Source organism: Zalophus californianus, chromosome 10 (genome assembly GCF_009762305.2).
Source record: "Zalophus californianus isolate mZalCal1 chromosome 10, mZalCal1.pri.v2, whole genome shotgun sequence".
NCBI lineage: Eukaryota > Metazoa > Chordata > Mammalia > Carnivora > Otariidae > Zalophus > Zalophus californianus.
This window is the reverse complement of record NC_045604.1, coordinates 13749454-13766918: the sequence shown is the minus strand read 5'-3', so window position 1 is coordinate 13766918 and position 17465 is coordinate 13749454. Positions and strand designations below refer to the sequence as shown.

The 17465-nt window shown below is 41.6% G+C and overlaps 1 protein-coding gene across 3 annotated transcripts in view; it reads left to right on the top strand.

Annotated features, from left to right (window-relative positions):
- TGFB2 (transforming growth factor beta 2) overlaps nt 1–17465 on the top strand; it is an 82407-nt gene that overhangs the window by 59012 nt on the left and 5930 nt on the right. For 2 of the 3 annotated variants that reach the window (XM_027610638.1, XM_027610639.1), the window contains 4 exons: nt 12320–12452; nt 12575–12685; nt 14204–14381; nt 15575–15728. In XM_027610638.1, the coding sequence (XP_027466439.1) occupies nt 12320–12452; nt 12575–12685; nt 14204–14381; nt 15575–15728 (576 nt within the window). The remainder of the gene's footprint in view (nt 1–12319; nt 12453–12574; nt 12686–14203; nt 14382–15574; nt 15729–17465) is intronic. The other variant, XM_027610640.2, reaches the window with a different exon arrangement.

The following is a 17465-nucleotide window of genomic DNA, read 5'->3' as shown; positions in this document are numbered from 1 at the left end:
TCCCCGGCCCCTGTGACTACCTCTCCCTGCTTCACCACCACATGAATAGGCGTGAAATATATGCTTCCTGGATTGATTTTCATAAGGCTCCATTTTAAAAAATACCATTGGGGCGCCTGGGTGGCTTAGTCGTTAAGGTCTGCCTTTGGCTCAGGTCATGATCCCAGGGTCCTGGGATGGAGTCCCACATCGGGCTCCCTGCTCAGCGGGAAGCCTGCTTCTCCCTCTCCCACTCCCCCTGCTTGTGTTCCCTCTCTCGCTGTCTCTCTCTGTCAAATAAATAAATAAAAATCTTAAAAAAATAAAAATAAAAAATACTATTCATGTCTGCCAACTCTTCAACAACCTCCACCAGGGCAAAAAATGGTTCCGAGGGAGGATGTGTGTTTATTTCTTGATATCAACAGTGCTCAGATTTTTTTTGGAACTTCTCTTCTAGAACTGTGTTCAGAGCCTACAAATACATAACTTCGAATTCCTTCAATGGAAACAAATCCAAACTTCTGAAAGGCGGTGTTAATTTTCGAAAGCTGCCAAAGTTCTGGTGAAGAGGAAATTGAAAAGTAATTAATTTTCCTACGTGATCGCTGTTGTTAAAAGATAGATCTGAAATCCAGCCGCTTCTCATCTCTGCTGCTAACACCTTCGTCCAAGGGATTTTTGCCTCTCGCTTTTGCAGTGGCGTCCTGGCTGGTCTGGCTGTTACACCACCGCCCCCACCCCCCACCCCCAGTTCCCTTAGAGAGTGTGTGTAGTTAAGCGTGATTCCTGCTAAGAGATATTGGTCAGATCTAAATCCCCTGTTCAAAGCCTTGTGATGGCTTCTCACCTCACTTCGCCAAGAGGCCAAAGTCCTTACTGTGCCTGGACCTGTTTCTCACTAGCCCTCCAACACCCCAGCGCCCGGCCTGACTGCCCTCATTCAGGTGCCTCCCCTGCACCGACCTCCTGGCTACACCTCAGACACCTGCGTTCACTCCCACCTAAACTGAGGCCCCTGTACCCTCCTCCCACATCGTCCTTCCCACTCTCTTCATTCGCTCAGGCACTTCCTCAGATGTCACCCACTTAGAGAGGCCTTCGTGGTTACCCTAACATCTCAGGGCCCCTCTTCCCAACATTTCCTACCCCTACTCTCCACTGCACACTTTCTCTTCTCACCCCTCATCATTTTGCTGTACTTGATCTCCTGCCCCATCTCTATCTGGTTTATAGTCTCACCTCCACCCCTAGGGACAGATTCCCCGAACGGTGCATGGTGCATAGTGGGCGTTCAACAAATATTTTCCAGGGAATTGAAGAAACATTTCAAAATGAGATTCAAGTACGAGGAACTGTTGTGAAATAAGTATGCAATATCACGAGGGGACTCTTTTGAGAAATATTTTTCCTTTATTTGGATTTGGAAATTCTGCTATATTTGTTTTAAAGGTATCTGTCTAACTATTGAGAAAGAAAGAAACATATATCTACCCATTTTTTGTGATTTATTCAGAGCTAGCACTGGTTAAGTGGATAATAATGATGTAGGTAAAAAAAAAAAAATTACATAAGAGATTCGTGAAACTGATATTCTTAGGTAATCCATAAACTTTATTTGCAGAAAAACCAGGCTCATTACTTTATTTTTCGACTCATTGCTTTATAATCTCACCCCCTAAATTAAAGTTCTCAGCTGAATATAAGAAGGGCCTTCAATTGTAATGTCGGCCGTATGTGTTATTGGTAGTCAGGAAGCAGGAAAGGGGCTTGGAAGTGTGGTTTTCAAGTATGAGTGTGTTGGTGTCAGGTCAGAGTGGAACTGGAAAGGGAGATCAATTAAGAAAATCAGAAGATACGGCCCCAGAGAGCTTGCAGCAGTCCTGTTGGGGAGACTCCTTCCCCCCATAGCAGGAAACAACTGGAATTATCAAAATTCATAGGACTAGGCTGTGCGGTCCAGCCTCAAGGACCGACGTGACTTGAGGTCTTGACTTAGTTTCCCTTCAGATGTTGTCACTGAATGTTGTATTGCACACATCTTTTCTTGCCTGTACTGATGAGACTTTTGCCCAGTTGAATATTTTTCTCTGCTGTGTGATTTATAGATGATGGTCTTCTGACTGCCCTTGAGCTGTGACATCTGACATCACCGAGGAAAGGCTTTCGTGTGTGTGTGTGTGTGTGTGTGTGTGTGTGTGTGTGTGTTTGTAGCTTGAAGATATATCTGGTGACATTTCCATAAAGGTCATTAAAGATCTATATGTGCCATGCTTTATCCTAACTGCACACAGATACGTTTAATACAGGAACTCTGTACCATAAAGAGAAAGACTTAATATAATGACATAATAATGTAGATCTCTGAGCTCCAGAGAGACTGTATTTTTATGTGTGTCTTTCTTTTGAAGCTGATCCGTACTCCATGGGAGTCTACTCTGCAGGCTCTCTCAAAGCTCTCGTGAGGGATACATTACTACAGCCTCTTAGAGGGATGCAATTTCAAAGGAGCCAGGGCAATTACAACACAGGCCAATGGGAGAAGCAAGATAAGTATTGGGTCTGTTAAGTCACTTCTGAAGGACAATCAGGCAGTGTGTCGGTGTGTTAAGCTCACCCAGAGTGACCCAGCATTGTTGGAGGAGGCTGCAGTTGAGCAGGAACAGAGAGCTACATTTATGCCTCAGGGGAAGAAAAGCCATTTCGCCTACTTCTGATTCTCCGTAAAGCCCTGCTTTCTGTTCCTTGAAAATTCCCCTTCTTGCTTTTTCTCCCTTATTTTCATTCCACAGTGAAATATTTTAAATAGAAAGGGTAAAATCCAGTATAAAGTTGCTTACACTAATAATTCTTTCTGTCCTCCTTGTCATATACATATCTATGATATATATATACACACACACACAAACATATACATACAACACACACGCATACATAATCTCTGTGATGTGTGTGCATAAAATACCAAATTAATAGTATAAAAGATGGATTGTTTAAGGGCTTCTTTGTCACTTTATTGTGTGTTCCTTTCTAATGAAGTCTCTTAGTCAACAAGCATTTACCAAGAACGGACTGTGCAAAGACTTTGTGGAAGAATAAGAAAGAGCCAGAACATCCTTTGTTTTGAAGGACTTCATGGTCAGAGCATTTAGAACATACTCAACCCAGTGTAACCTACGAACACCTATTTTGATAGTATGAATTGTGTTCCCTCAAAAAAAGATATGTTGAAATCCTAATCCCTAGGACCTCAGAATGTGACCTTTCTTGGAAATGGAGTTATTGTAGATACAATCTGTTAAGTCAAAATGAGGTCCTACTGCAGTAGGGGGTAGACCCTTCATTCTGTATGATCAGTGTCCTTATAGGAAGATGACCATGTAAAGACAGAGACACGCAGGGAGAATGCCGTAGCTTCCAGCCAACGAATGCCAAAGATTACCAGCAAAACACCAGGTGCTGGGAGAGGCAAGGAAGGATCCCCCATGGGAGGCTTCCCAGGAACATGGCCCAGCCAACACCTTGATTTCTGACTTCTTGCCCCGAGAACCATGTACCCCAGAGAGTACATTCTGCTCTTTTAAGCCACCCAATTTGTGGTGCTCTGTTCAGGCAGCCCCTGGGAGTCTAACACACTTACCAAGCAAACTCTAAGTTCAAGCTTCCGGTGCTTAGGATGGATGAAGGAGCCCTGCAGAGAAAGGAAGATTCCATTTATTTGTCCCCTTTTGTAATGACCCAGCACATCTCTATGATCTGGACTGTGTTCTCACAGTGCCCACTATTCTTGCCAACCTTTCAGACGTTAGTTACCTTTTCACTTTGTTGATAGTTATCTCCTTGCTCCCAGTCAAGCTGCATCGGTGGCCTCATTGTGGCCTGTGAATACATGGCTTTCAATCGTTGGGAGACCTCGTTCCCTTACTAGAGTGTGCGCTGTTTTAAGAACAGGGACCCTCTTATTGTCCTGGACAGAAGGGCAAAGCCTTGCTCACAGCAAGTGCTTAATAGCTGTTGAACTAAACTGGAGGAAGTGAGCTATAAAATAAATTGGAACAGATGAATAAATGAGGACTCAGGCATATATAAGATGCCCAGCAATTATTCAACAAATGAATGAGTAACCAAACCAATGAACTGATCATATAAAATATTTCAGAACCTATAGGTTGGTTCTGCAAGTGATATTTTGGAGAACCACCTGTTCCTCCTGCAGAGAAGCCAAGAAACACCTTCAGGAGTGTGCTCTGTTTGTTTGTGTGAGAGGAAATGTTGATAGTAGCAAGATTTCAACCCGGAGAGTCAACTCTCTAAAATTAAATCAATGAAGCCTCCAGTGTCTGCAAACTAGAGTATAGGGATTATGGAGATGTAAATAAGTACATGTTTCCCTCTCTCTTTTAGGAGCTGGCTATTCCCTTGGAAGAAATGGACATTTATGCACAGGCAGGATTACCCGTGAGGCCACTATGTGCAAGGGGCTGAATGCTTGGCACACACAGTAATTGCTGGGAGACTGGGACAAGAAAAGGGATTTCAGAGTGAAAGTAACCATTTCATTGAAAAGTGGGGCTGAAGAATAGAAAGGTTTTTGCTATTGTTAAGTTTGTTTTTGTTTTTAAGTAAAAACTGGGCGAGTGGGGAAGACATTCTGTTAGGGATACTAGTCTAAACACAGAGTTGGGACACGGAATATGTTTTAGGGATAGTGTTTAGATTAGTTTTCTCGGGATGAGAGGCGAGTCTAAGATGATAGATTGGTGGCAGGTTGTGTCTTAAATACTAAACTGCAGGATCTGGAGTTTATTCACTAGACAGTAGAAGCCTCTGGAAGATTTTGACTAGATAAGGAACGTAATTATAATAATAATTCACGTTCACCTGAATACCAGCAATGTGATAGATGCTTTCCCTACTCATGTGTTATTTAATTCTCTTAACCATGGAAGGTGGGTTTTATTAGCCCATTTCATAGATAAGAAAATCACAGATCCAGTAAGTGCTTGTTTTTGTTGTTTGCCTGACTTCCAAGCCTATGAGAATTTTTGCTACATTAACGATTTCCAGAGGCACTTGGCAAGCCCTATGGGGTTCTTCAAAGAAACCTGAGGGACGACAGGATTGAATTGTCACTTGACGAAAATGGACAAGACTCCTGGACTAAACTGGGCCTCACACCTCACGCTAGGGAAGTTCTATATTGTTTCTGCTGTATATAACATAACCATGGAGTGTTGACCAAAGAAACAGGGCCACCCGGGAAAGAAGGACCCAAGGATCCAGCTAGAGGGTATGGTTTTGGCCCTAGGTGATTTAACGTTGGTACCGTCACCCTGACGAAGCACACGGTTGCTGGTACTATGTGGCTAAGAAGAATAGCATATGTGTTGATAGCAAACAGGATTCGGAGAGCTCCCAAAAGGCTAAAATCCAAGGTCAGGGCCAAATAAGAAGTTCAAAATTAACAAAGATCATGCGTAATTTGCATTTAGGTTCGAGAATGAATTACATAAACATAGACTGGAGCAGTGGTTCTCAGAGTCGACCAGCAGTTTGTGCATCACCTAGGAATATGTCAGAAGTGCAGATTCTTGGGCCGCAGTCTCATCCCTATTAGATCAGAAAGTCTGGGGGGTTAGGGCTCAGCAGTCTGTGTCTTATGTAATAAGCCCTCCAGATGTTTCTAACGCAGGCTGAATTTAGAGAACCACGCAGCTAGATAAACCACCTTCCCTTCCCTTTTTGCCTCCCTTCATTTCTTTCTCTTTATTCCATGTCATTCCAGAAAGGATTTGGGATGGAAAATCTGACTTAATGGTTTGTGTCAGGACAAAGGTTTTATTTTATAAAAAGTTTACTATGACTCAATGGTGTGATGTGGTTACTGCCAAAAGTAAATAGTTTGCATTAAAAATAGTGACCAGAACAAGGGAAGCCACAGCCCCTCTTTTCCACATGTGGCACATTCTGTAATGTTCTCCACATCCTGCTAGACTGCATCTGAGTATGTTGAGGAAGTAATTACAAGAGGAGCATCGAAGGGGGGCTTGACAAGGATGGTGAAGCTCCTCAAACCTTGTTCTGAAAGAGGCAGGTGAGAGAAGGTGCCTCCTATGATTGGGGCCTGACAGAGAAAAGAAAGAGAATTTTATATCTTGTTCCAGAGAACAAAACACAATATGAGGAACCCCTCTCCTCTGGAATGAAGAGGGCAGGATGTTAGTCCAGACCTTTCCTACAGGGCTGTGGTCACGCAGGTACGTATTTCAGGCTTCTTTCCCTTTGGCTGCAAACTGTAGATGATAAGGGCCATGATGTCCACTCCACAGGGTTTTTGTGAAGACCAAAAAAAAACATGAACATGTGCAAATATTTGAAAAACTGGAAATGATAGTATGCATATGAAGCAATGATATTATTAAGTAGAACTAGTTGGAGAGTTTACATCCAAGAGAAGAAAGGATTACAACATACAAATTATTCAGAAGTGAGAGGGCCTTTCTCAAGAAGTCCTGAGTCCGCTGTTACGAGAAGTCTTCAGACAGAGACCGAGATGTCAATGAATGAATCGTATGGGTTGAAGCCGATGGCCTTCTGGTCCCTTTCTGACACTGATATTTCATGATAGGGAAGTTAAAGCATATCTGAGACAAAGTGCTCAGGGAGGGCCCACAGAGTAGGTGCTTAATTCAGCATTTACTAATCACTCTGTGCCAGTAACCGCAAACATTTAAATGCATTTAAATGTTAAGTACAATAAAAACATTAAATGCATTTAAAAACAACTAGTTAACCTGGTGTTGGGTTTTTCTCTACAGCCCTATTGTTAAATTTACCTTCGCATTAGAAGTCTGGGTTGAATTGGCCCCCTGGTTCTCCTTTAGGTCCGTTGATGTCTTAATATGCAAAGTAAAATGGAATTCTTAATGCTTTCTTATACCTCTTTCTAGTGTCTCATGGGAGAGGAGTACGTATCGCCCTTGGGGTCTAAGCCAAACCTGAGTTGATTTACAACATTATTCCTCTAAGCCTAAGATTTCCTCTGGCTGTAATTTTGCATCTAGTCTTCTATTTCTTTCTTTTTTTCTTTCTTTTTGCCCTGAACTATTGGGTAACATCAGTGACTTTTGCCTCAATCCACTCCTGATTGGCTGCTTTCCAGTGGCAGAGAGATGAATGGATCCTTCTGTGTAGGGAGTTTTGTAATTCAGTGAAGAGTTTAGAGCCTTGCCAAAGGCGGTATGTGGGTATTTTGCACATATTATAGATAATGTGTGTATATCAATAATGTAATGAAGGTAACATTCATACCACTGTGGGTGGTAGCTAAGCGAGGGGCAGCTAAATTTCATTTTCAATATATTTAGAAGCTCTCCTTTCTAATTCAATCAGAAACAGTTGTTCATCTGTTAAAGAAAAAAGTCAAAACGGGATTATAGAAACAGGAGAGAGTGAGTGAGTGAGAGAGGGGAATAAATATCTTAACAAAACATATATATGTATATGCGTATGCATACGCAAAGACACACACACACACACACACACACACACACACTCTTTACATGCTGAGTGTTTTATAAAAGGCCAAGGACTTTTCTATGGCTCTGACTACTGCCAATCAATGTTGTATTTTTTGCATGAACCACATCCATTATGCATCATCTAAAATTTCTAGTTTTTCATTTCTTTGAAGAAGAAATTTCAGGATAATTGTTGAGCAGCCCGAGTGGAGGATCCTTCTAGGGATGTTTCTTTGTTTTTTAAGTTATTTATTTATTTATTTAGAGAGTGAGCAGGGGGAGGAGCAGAGGGAGAGGGAGAGAGAGAACCCCAAGCAGACTCCACGCTGAGCGTGGAACCTGATGTGGGGCTCGATCTCATGATCCTGAGATCACAACCTGAGCCAAAATCAAGAGTTGCATGCTTAAACCAACTGAGCCACCGAGGCACCCCGGGATCCTTCTAGGTTGTTATCATATTATTCCTGTTGTTATTTCTTCTATAGCTGTCTCTCTGACATCTGAAATTAGAAAAAGGGTTTGTTGTGGTGAAATATACATAAATTTAACCTTTTAACCACTTTTTAGGTATATAATTCTGTGGCGTTAAGTACATTTACAATGTCATACAACCACTACCACTCACTATTTCCAGAAATTTCCCATCAGCCCAAACAGAAACTCTGCACCCATTAAATAGCAACTCCTCGTTTTCCTTCCCTACCACCCCTAGTGACTTCTATTCTGCTTTCTATCTCTATGAATTTGCCTATTCTAGGGGCCTCATGGAAGTGAAATCATATATTATTTGTCCTTTGGTGTCTGGCTTAGTTCACTTAGCATAATGTTTTCAAGATTCATCCATATTGTAATGTGTCAGAATTTCATTCATTTTTATGGCTAAATAATCTGTTATGTGTATACAGTACATTTTATTTATATTGTTTGTGTATCTATTGATGAACACTTGGGTTGTTTTCACTTTTCAGCTATTGTGAGTAATGTTGCTATGAACATTGGGGTGCAAGTATCTGTTTGAGCCCTGCTTTCAGTTCTTTTGGTTATATACCTAGGAGTGGAATCACTGAATCAAATGGCAATTCTATGTTTACCTTTTTGAGGAACCACCAAACTGTTGTTTTTTTTTTAAGTGTTTTTAAAGCAATTTGTACTGAAGACTTTACAAAGCAGTCAACTTGGTTTTCACAAAAGCAATAGCTCTCTTAAATATCGGGCCTACATTTTATAATTTCTAGACCATTTGATTCCCCTGGATAATTACAATATCAAGTCCAACTAGCATACACAGGTTGAGAAACATATACAGTTGATATTTGCTAAGCATACAACTCAACGGATAAGACCAGAAGTTCTCGAAACATACTAGAGAGTAGTTTTCCAGCAATGAACCCCAGCATAAACCAATATATATTACAGAACAAATGGAGAATACCGATTAATCTGGCTAGTTAAGTGGAAGCAAGTTAAGAGAGCTTCTAGTTTCAACTAAACTATCTTTGTCATGATATGATGTGTAGAGGAATTTAGAAGCGACTCTGACTCTGGAAAAAAACAGCTGCATATCCACGACTGTTCATGTTCAATACACTTGTTGGGAGACTGGAGAAAGTTGACAGCAAAGGCTAAAATGGAGTGGGAAGTTGACTGACTGTATAAACTCTTGAATTGGAGGAAGTCCTAATCGATAATAGCAGGGGGTTGATTTTCTTCCCTTCCAGTTTAATTTTTTGTGGGTGATAAATGGAAGATAAACAGGGAATAGGGAGGTTGTGCCTATTCTTAGAAAGAAGTTACCTTTCAAGTTAAGACTTCAGGCTTTGAGATATGATTAGAAGGTTTTCTAGGCAGTTCTGAGACAACACCACGAAGCTGTAGGAGGAGTACTTTTATAGAGCATCATTCATCCTAGTTAGTGGCCCAAGTGATTAAAGGTTTGGGAAATTGCCCCTCTAAATGTGGGCTAAAGGAACAGGGTTTATTTAGCTTAGAGAGAGAGAGTGGGCATGCTGAGGGGGACTTAATAATAGTCTCCAAGAATATGAAGGATAGTCTTTGAGTGATGGAAAGCAGCTGTTTCCTGTTTCCACTGAGGACTTGGTAAGAAAGAATGGAGTTCAATTGCAACAAGTGAGTTTAAGAACTCCTTGGCCATAAAGTTTGAGACAGCAAACCCACAAGACCAAAGCCACCTCTCTGTTTCAGAATTGTGCAACTAACTAGCTGTCGTTCTTGGGTGGTTTAAATGGGCTTGTTCTTGAACTAGCAAAAAGACATAGAGAATCAATCAGTCAGGTGAGAATATGAAGTTGTCCACTGTTAGAACCTACTGGTGTTTTGTGGCTGAGGAAGCACTTATTAGAAGATGAGATTTAAGAAATAAAAAAGTTTCAGAATCTTTTTGCTCCCTTTTGGTCTGCTTTTAAAGCAAGATCATCTAAATTTACCCCTTCTCTCTGAGGTGAAAAATTTCCATAGATTTGCTGGTATGTGCTTTTTCTGCCCATTTGGTCAATACAGTCATTAAAAAAATTCTGTATCTTCAGTGATATTTATATCACAGATAGATATCATAGACATTTGATATATTATATATACATATATATAATATGTAATTAATACAACAATGAAAGCAATGTTTTGTTCTAGACATTATGTCTAAGTGTTAGGGATAAGAAGATAAATAAGACATACACTGTGCTGATTAGGAGCAAAGCAAATATAAAAGCATTATGAAATAATGCATCAATATAGGAGGTACACTAGGGGAAAAAATTTAAAATCAGAAAAATGCATTCTGGATTTGCTACCAATTTTTAAGCAGCGAGGCAGAGGGAACTGCCTGAAAACTTCGCAACCATTGTTTTATAATTTTTATCCTAGGTTAGGTTAATTATACCATTGATTATGAATTGGATACATGGTGTCTTATTTGTCCAACTGGGAGTGTTTTCAAGGCAAGGTTTTATTTCCAGAGGATTGGGCTGCTGTGAAGCTGTATCTTTAAAGTTACAGGTTTATGAGCATTAACTGTGTATACATTCCACAAGTTATATTTCCATCTTGTACCAACATTTATTTTATTCTTATTTAAAAATCTTTACTTCTATCACTGAATGGTTTTTGGTTACCTGGAAGGGGGTAAGGATGAACTGTGATTCAAATCTGACCCCCATAACTCTTTGGCTTCAAAATCCAGCACTGAAATGGGGAAATTAGGGGTTTGCCTTGAATCCTCTCTCCCTATGTGTTCACCACGAGGCACTGAGTGAGTTACTGAACCTCCCCGAGACTAAAGTTTCATTAATCTACTTTACAGGAATGTTTTGAGGATGAAATGAAATGAAATAATGTGTGCCAAGCCCAGAGCCCAGTGCGCCCAGCCCTCAAGCCATGTTTACCGGCTTCCTTTAATTCACCAAGAACATCTCTCCCCTGTGGTAGAATCATGATTGCCTCTAGCTTGCCTTCACTTAGTGGGGTGTGCTGACCCTCAGGGGCAAGACCTGGAGAGTAGGTTTTGTCTAAAATTCATTGAGGGCCCCCCAAAGTTCCATTGTGAGAATCTCTTTCCTTTCTTAAACTTACTTCATCCAGAAAAAACGTCTATCCTAATGCCAAATATTTTAGGAAGCATTTGTTGCTGAATTATCTGAACGAGTCGTGTATGCACATGGAAGAAAAGTCCTTTTAAAATCAGCAGGAAGATTATGCATTTTTGTTTTGCAGGGTTGAAAGAAGAGTACGTAAGGCTTCTAGATATTCAGTCATTAACCGACACTGATTAAATTGAGTGCTGTGCCTGGGAATGGCGTCAAATTGAAGACGTGATCACTGCCCTGGGGAAGCGTAGGAACTTGTTGGAAAGACCAGCCCACTTGTATGAAACGAGCCCAGAATAGTTAGACTCAATGTCGGGAAGGGCAGTATAAGCCCCTGAGTACTGAGGGAAGGCAAGATACAGGTTTGGGTAGGGATTTAATAGAGCTCTAGGAGACTTGAGATCTTGGTTTGACTGGCTCATAAAACACTCTCATTTAAAGACAGACAGAATTTTTAAAAACCACCTGAAGTGTTCACTTCCTATAGAAACCCAAGAACCTACTGCAGTTGCTCTTCACATATTTGAACTAAATGAATCCTTCTAAAGTCTCAGTGTTCAGGCTGATTGGCTTTCAGAGTCTCACTCACACTATGCCAGACTGCTCCTGCCCCAATTCATTCTTTGTCTGTGGGATATGGAATATCTCTATCAATCATAACAAGTCACATGGAGACTAAAAACCCCAGCTAGAGACTTACCTCAAAAGCTGAGGCATGCCACATATTGTAATGTGGGTGGATTTAGGAACCAGGGTTGGGACATTTTTCTCTATATTAGAAGGAGATTTATAAGTCAGGACCTTTAGAGGGTGAGCATGGGTCCTCTGGACCCCTCCTCCTGTCCCTCCCCACCTCTCAGCTCCGCAGATTAAAAAGCAGAACAACAAAACCGTTAACTTAATAGCATAGAATTTATGGCTGAAATCTTACAAAGCTTATGTCAGCAAAGTAAAATAATTACTGTCACTTTCTCTTAGACACTTGGCTTTATGGTTCCTGTCACCTTTATCATAACACACAGCTGACTTAGTAGCTCTGTTTTTTATGGCATGTGGCCTGGTGTTATGCTTTTATGCACACGTGCTATGGGATGACAATACATGGGTGTACCAGAGTGGAGCTAAGTTTAGATAATGAATTGGAATACTGTTAATGGTTTTGGGTTAGTCATGCTGACCTTATGCCAGCTGAGCTTGTTCCCTCTCTCTCTCCTTCTCCAGATTCTCAAATCCAAAGATTTAACGTCTCCAACCCAGCGCTACATTGACAGCAAAGTCGTCAAGACGAGAGCAGAAGGCGAATGGCTTTCCTTTGACGTGACTGACGCCGTCCATGAATGGCTCCACCATAAAGGTTACAGCTGCCCTCTGTCCTCCTCCCTAGATGCTCAGTGACCCCACGTTACTGTAAGTTGATTGCAGATTTAAGGGTATTGTCACACATCCAAATGACCTCCTTGACTTAATGTTTTCCAGACAGAAACCTGGGATTTAAAATAAGTTTACACTGTCCCTGCTGCACCTTTGTACCATCTAATAATTACATCATTCCCAATAAAAGTGAAGAGCTAGAAGCAAGATTTGCAGGTAACTGAAACTTGGTCATATGAGGTGGGGCAGGGAAGGGTCTATATTCATGATCTCATGGGGGATGAAGTCCGTTTGCATGTGAGGAGGGGATTATTGGGTGAGGCTGGGGAGTTGTAATTGTCTGGGTAAAGATAAGGTTGGAGAAAGATATATGAAGGCAGAAGGGATTGGGACCAAGCAATTGGTTCCCTGTTTACGCTGCTCCTTGCCCAGTGATGACTTGGCAGTACTAACTGACTGATTCATCAACTTTCCAAACTATTAGTCAGGTAAGCCCTTTATTCTTCATTCAAGCAAGCCAACTTTCCAGCTATGCTGATATTACAGCGGAAGATAGCATACATTCAAGGACACCCATTGATAATGCCCCAGGCGCAATGTCGGGAGGCCTACAACCATATTTCACTTGGGAAGCCCCTCATACCATAGCCTCCTTACCTCACCTCCCATGTATCAGAACACTCCACCATTTCCAGCTGGTGCCCAGTATTTCCAGTGGCTGCCTGATCAGACTTTTGGAATAATTTATAAAGACATAACGAGGCTTTAGTTGTTCCCTGTTCCTGCTCACCTCTTAGTGATTAGCCAAAGGTCAAGGAGAATGAGGAGATGCCAAGGGTTGGAGTTGCTTCTCTTATTAGCTAACCAGTTCGACTGATGAGAGGTAAAGAGGGATGGCTGCCATGTGCTCGTGCCACAGCGGCTCCACACCAGCATGCCAGGGAGCTGATTTCCCCTCCCCAGCTACCACCACCCAGGACTTCCATCCACTTGCAGAAGGCTACGGTGGCCCTTGCTCATGGAAAAATACTCCCGGAGGTCTAGAGATTTTTTTCAGTCTCTAACCTAGCCATGATTCTCTAGAGTGTGGAGATTAAGTGCTTAAACTGTCAGTCTCTTGAGCATGCTTTGGGGAGCTCGAGTTTCTAAATCTCAGATGGAATCAGGAAAGTGTTGAGGATGCCATAAAATAAATGAAAAAGCCCTTTCTTCACAGCTTCCCCAAATAGCATTAAGTAAGGGTGACTTCTGTTTCCCTTGAACCTAATTCACTGCAATTTCGTGTAAGTCTCAGGTTGTGTTCATGAGGAAAGTCTTTTGAGTTTAGGAGTCTGAGGAAGAGAGTGAACTGGCAGGGACAAGGCATGTTCTTTTGCTGTGCCTTCAGTCACTGAGGGGCTGAACACAGCCTGAACTGAGGGTTGACTAAACTACCTAGGTTGCCCTTGGACTATGGTCAAAGTCTTCTTCTGTAGTGACCTTCATAACCAACAAGGCCTGCCTTGGACACTGAACTGCCTCCTGCCAAGAGCCTCAGTGAGAAGTGTCCATTGTCACCTGTGATTGTCTCCTCGTGCCATATCTATTTCTGTGGGGAATGGCGGTAGCCAGCTGATGATGCTCTTGTGAGGTCATCACGGCTGTTTGTGACAAGATACAAAGGAAAAAAGAATGGCTGGTTATATTTGATGAAGGTAAAGCTAAATGTTTGTTACCCAAATGCATTTTTTCAAGGTATTGATGGCACCTCCACATATACCAGTGGTGATCAGAAAACTATAAAGTCCACTAGGAAAAAAAACAGTGGGAAGACCCCACATCTCCTGCTAATGTTGTTGCCCTCCTACAGACTTGAGTCACAACAGTCCAACCGGCGGAAGAAGCGTGCTTTGGATGCAGCCTATTGTTTTAGGTAAAGGAAATAAAAATAAAACAAAGTAATTACATCTGTTAACTCTTAACACTGCCTTTGTCTTTTCTTACAAATTGACCTAAATTCCACTTGTTGCTTAAGGCCAGGTGTAGTACAGGAGAGCCATCATACCTCCTAAGAGCATTCTCCCCAGAGGCTTTAAACAGTTTTTCTGTGTGGTAGTCCTCAACCCCTTGCAATACACCAAGTGTGAAGTCAGAAAATTTTTTCCCAAATCCCTCTGAAGTGCTTTGGGGTTGAAGAAGAAAATGAGCTCCCTGCTCCCCAGAGCAATTATAAGGTTACTTGAAGCGTATGATGGCGGACCCTTAATTGGAAAGACTCACCATCTGTATGAAGCCCTCACCCTCCCGCCCCACGGTAGAGTGCCCATGGCCATGCCCTTTTTCACAGAGATGAGAGAAATAGAAGAAGAATGCTATTTATTGTGTCATTAGCTACAGAATCTGAGAGAAGTGAGGGCAACACAAATTTATTTCCCACTCCTGAAAGAGTTCATGGAGGGGAGAGTACGAGTGTTCTCCTGGGGTTTCTTATCAAGCCTCATAAGAGGAAAGTTCTTTCTTTATTTTGAGAGTTATGGGGCAGTAAGGGGTTCTCACTGATAAAGTGCTCAAAGAGCTCATGAGTAAAAAGGCTTTTTTTGCTCGCCAGAGTCAGTGGTTGCACGAAGTGAAGTTCCACGTGTCTTGATCTCTGGCTCATTCCCAGGTCTAGGGACAGGAGATGAAATAATGGATTCGTTCTCAAAGGCAAATGCCTTAGATGGTTCTTTGAAAATGGCTGTTGTATTCCATTCATTTTGTATTTGAAAGGGCAATCGAGGCTGACTGGCAAAACTGTCCAGTGTTAGTTGGAAAGGGGGGATTGGTCTCTTCAGCCACCTCTCTGCTTCTATCTAGTCATTCAAGAGAAAGGTTTGACTTTCAAGGTCACAGCCAAGGGACACGGGGTATAGAATTCATAATGGAAAGTAGTCCAGCAGGTCACCATGACATTCCATCGTGAAAGTCATTTGAGATTACTATAAAACCATTCAAACCTGGCCCATGATACTTGTTCATTGGATGCTGTTTGCATGAGTGAAGGAGTCATTTTTCTGACTTGGAATGAGGCATGGGGGGTGGGTGGGAAATCAGCTGTAAAAGCTCCACCACTCTTTCTTCTAACAGAAATGTGCAGGATAATTGCTGCCTACGTCCACTTTACATTGATTTCAAGAGGGATCTTGGGTGGAAATGGATACATGAACCTAAAGGGTACAATGCCAACTTCTGTGCCGGAGCGTGCCCATATTTATGGAGTTCAGACACTCAGCATAGTAGGGTAAGTATTTGGCTCCATCTCTTCTATTTTGGGATCTCTAACGTGTACCTGCTGATAACATGTCCAGTGGATTCTAATTAGCCTGGTGCCCGTTCATCATCACACATGAATGGGTACTGGAGAAATCCTTTTGAATGGGGGGTCAAGAATGTAGGGGGTAGGTGAAATCAGAAGTAACACTGATCAGTTTGAAAAGTAGATTTTACCTTCCCAATTCAATGATAAGCAACCAGAAGACCGTTTTGTTCATTTTTTCCTTTATTTTATATTGTAAGGGATTAGTAGCTATAAAAAATCTTTTGGAATCAAAATATCACTTGGGGTCATGTACAGCTTGGATGTGAAGGGACGCAGGTCCCCATCTAAAAAAAGGAGCCGTCATCATCTGCATCAACGACTGTCATAGAGGAAAGAACTTTGAGGACCTCAGTTGATGCTTTGGCATAGTGACTCAGTAGTGATGGCAATTAAAAAGTCATTTGACTTCTCTAAACCTCAATACCTCAATTTTTTGTCAGTAGAAAGAATGTTTATGTTAAAAAATGATCTTTAAAATAACAATGCCAAGCTCAAGAGTAGATATAAAGAGCAAACAGATGAAATAAGAGAAAATGATTTGAAAATTAGTATCTCCACATCTTTTTTAATATACCCAAAGTACACAAGAATCTAAATATTTGTCAAATTACTTCAGTGAGGTTAGAAGGCTAATTCAGAGGGCCAGTCCTAGGTGGGAGGCCATGGGTTAGTAGCCCAGATCAGCAAAGACTTTTTCTATGTAATAATGCTTGTCCTAATGCTTTTTCCTGGTACCTCATAATATAGGATTTTAGAGATGGAAAGGACTCCATAAATTATCTTGTCCAAACATTTAACTTTACTTAAAGAAATTGGGGTCTAGATCGTGTAGGTGACTTGCCCAGGATCAAACAGTTGGTGACAAACCAAAACTTGGAACGCAGGCTTCCTTGTTTTATAACCAAGGCCTCCGTTTGCTCTGTCTTACTGAGTCTAATTCCTGAAATGTGGCTACACATTGAGGTTATGCCTCTGTAAATCTCCTTATTAAAGAGGCATTAGAAAAATTGCCTTCACTGCAGGGTAGGAAAATGGATCTGCTGCCAAAAGGATCACATAATGCACTCGGCTCAAGTCAAGAGTTTGGGGGTTATCAATTATTTTAGACAATCTGTAGTATAAAATTCCTCTTTAATTCATATGAAAAATCACGTGTTAGTAGAACATGAAGTCTATTTATTTATAAATGCCTACATATGCTAGGCTTTAAGTTGACAAATAGGATTCTCCTTCCTTCAGCTGTTTTCCCAACTCCCCTGTAGATTTTGGCACTCCCAGCTGACCATGTGCTTGGCCATGTGAGGAAAACTTGCTCATGCCTGTCCCTTTGTCTGAGCTCTCTGGCCAGGCTGTTTCAACTGGTCTGTGGCAACAGTAGCTATAATGTGGGCAAGGCCCCAGTGCCAAGTAGAAATATAATTCCCCTCCCTGATACACAGAGGGAGTGTGTGAAGGCTGAGACCATGCTTGTTTTTCAAGGAGAGAGGAAGAATAACTGTCATGGTCACAAATATGTGGTTTGGACAGTTACCCAAGAAGCCAGAGGTAGCTTAATAAAGTAGTCAGTGTTGCTGCACTGAACAGATCTTCTGTCTTCGGCTGAAAAAATCGCAGTGAATCTCGAGGAAAAGGTCACTTGCTGTTTGACTAACACATTAA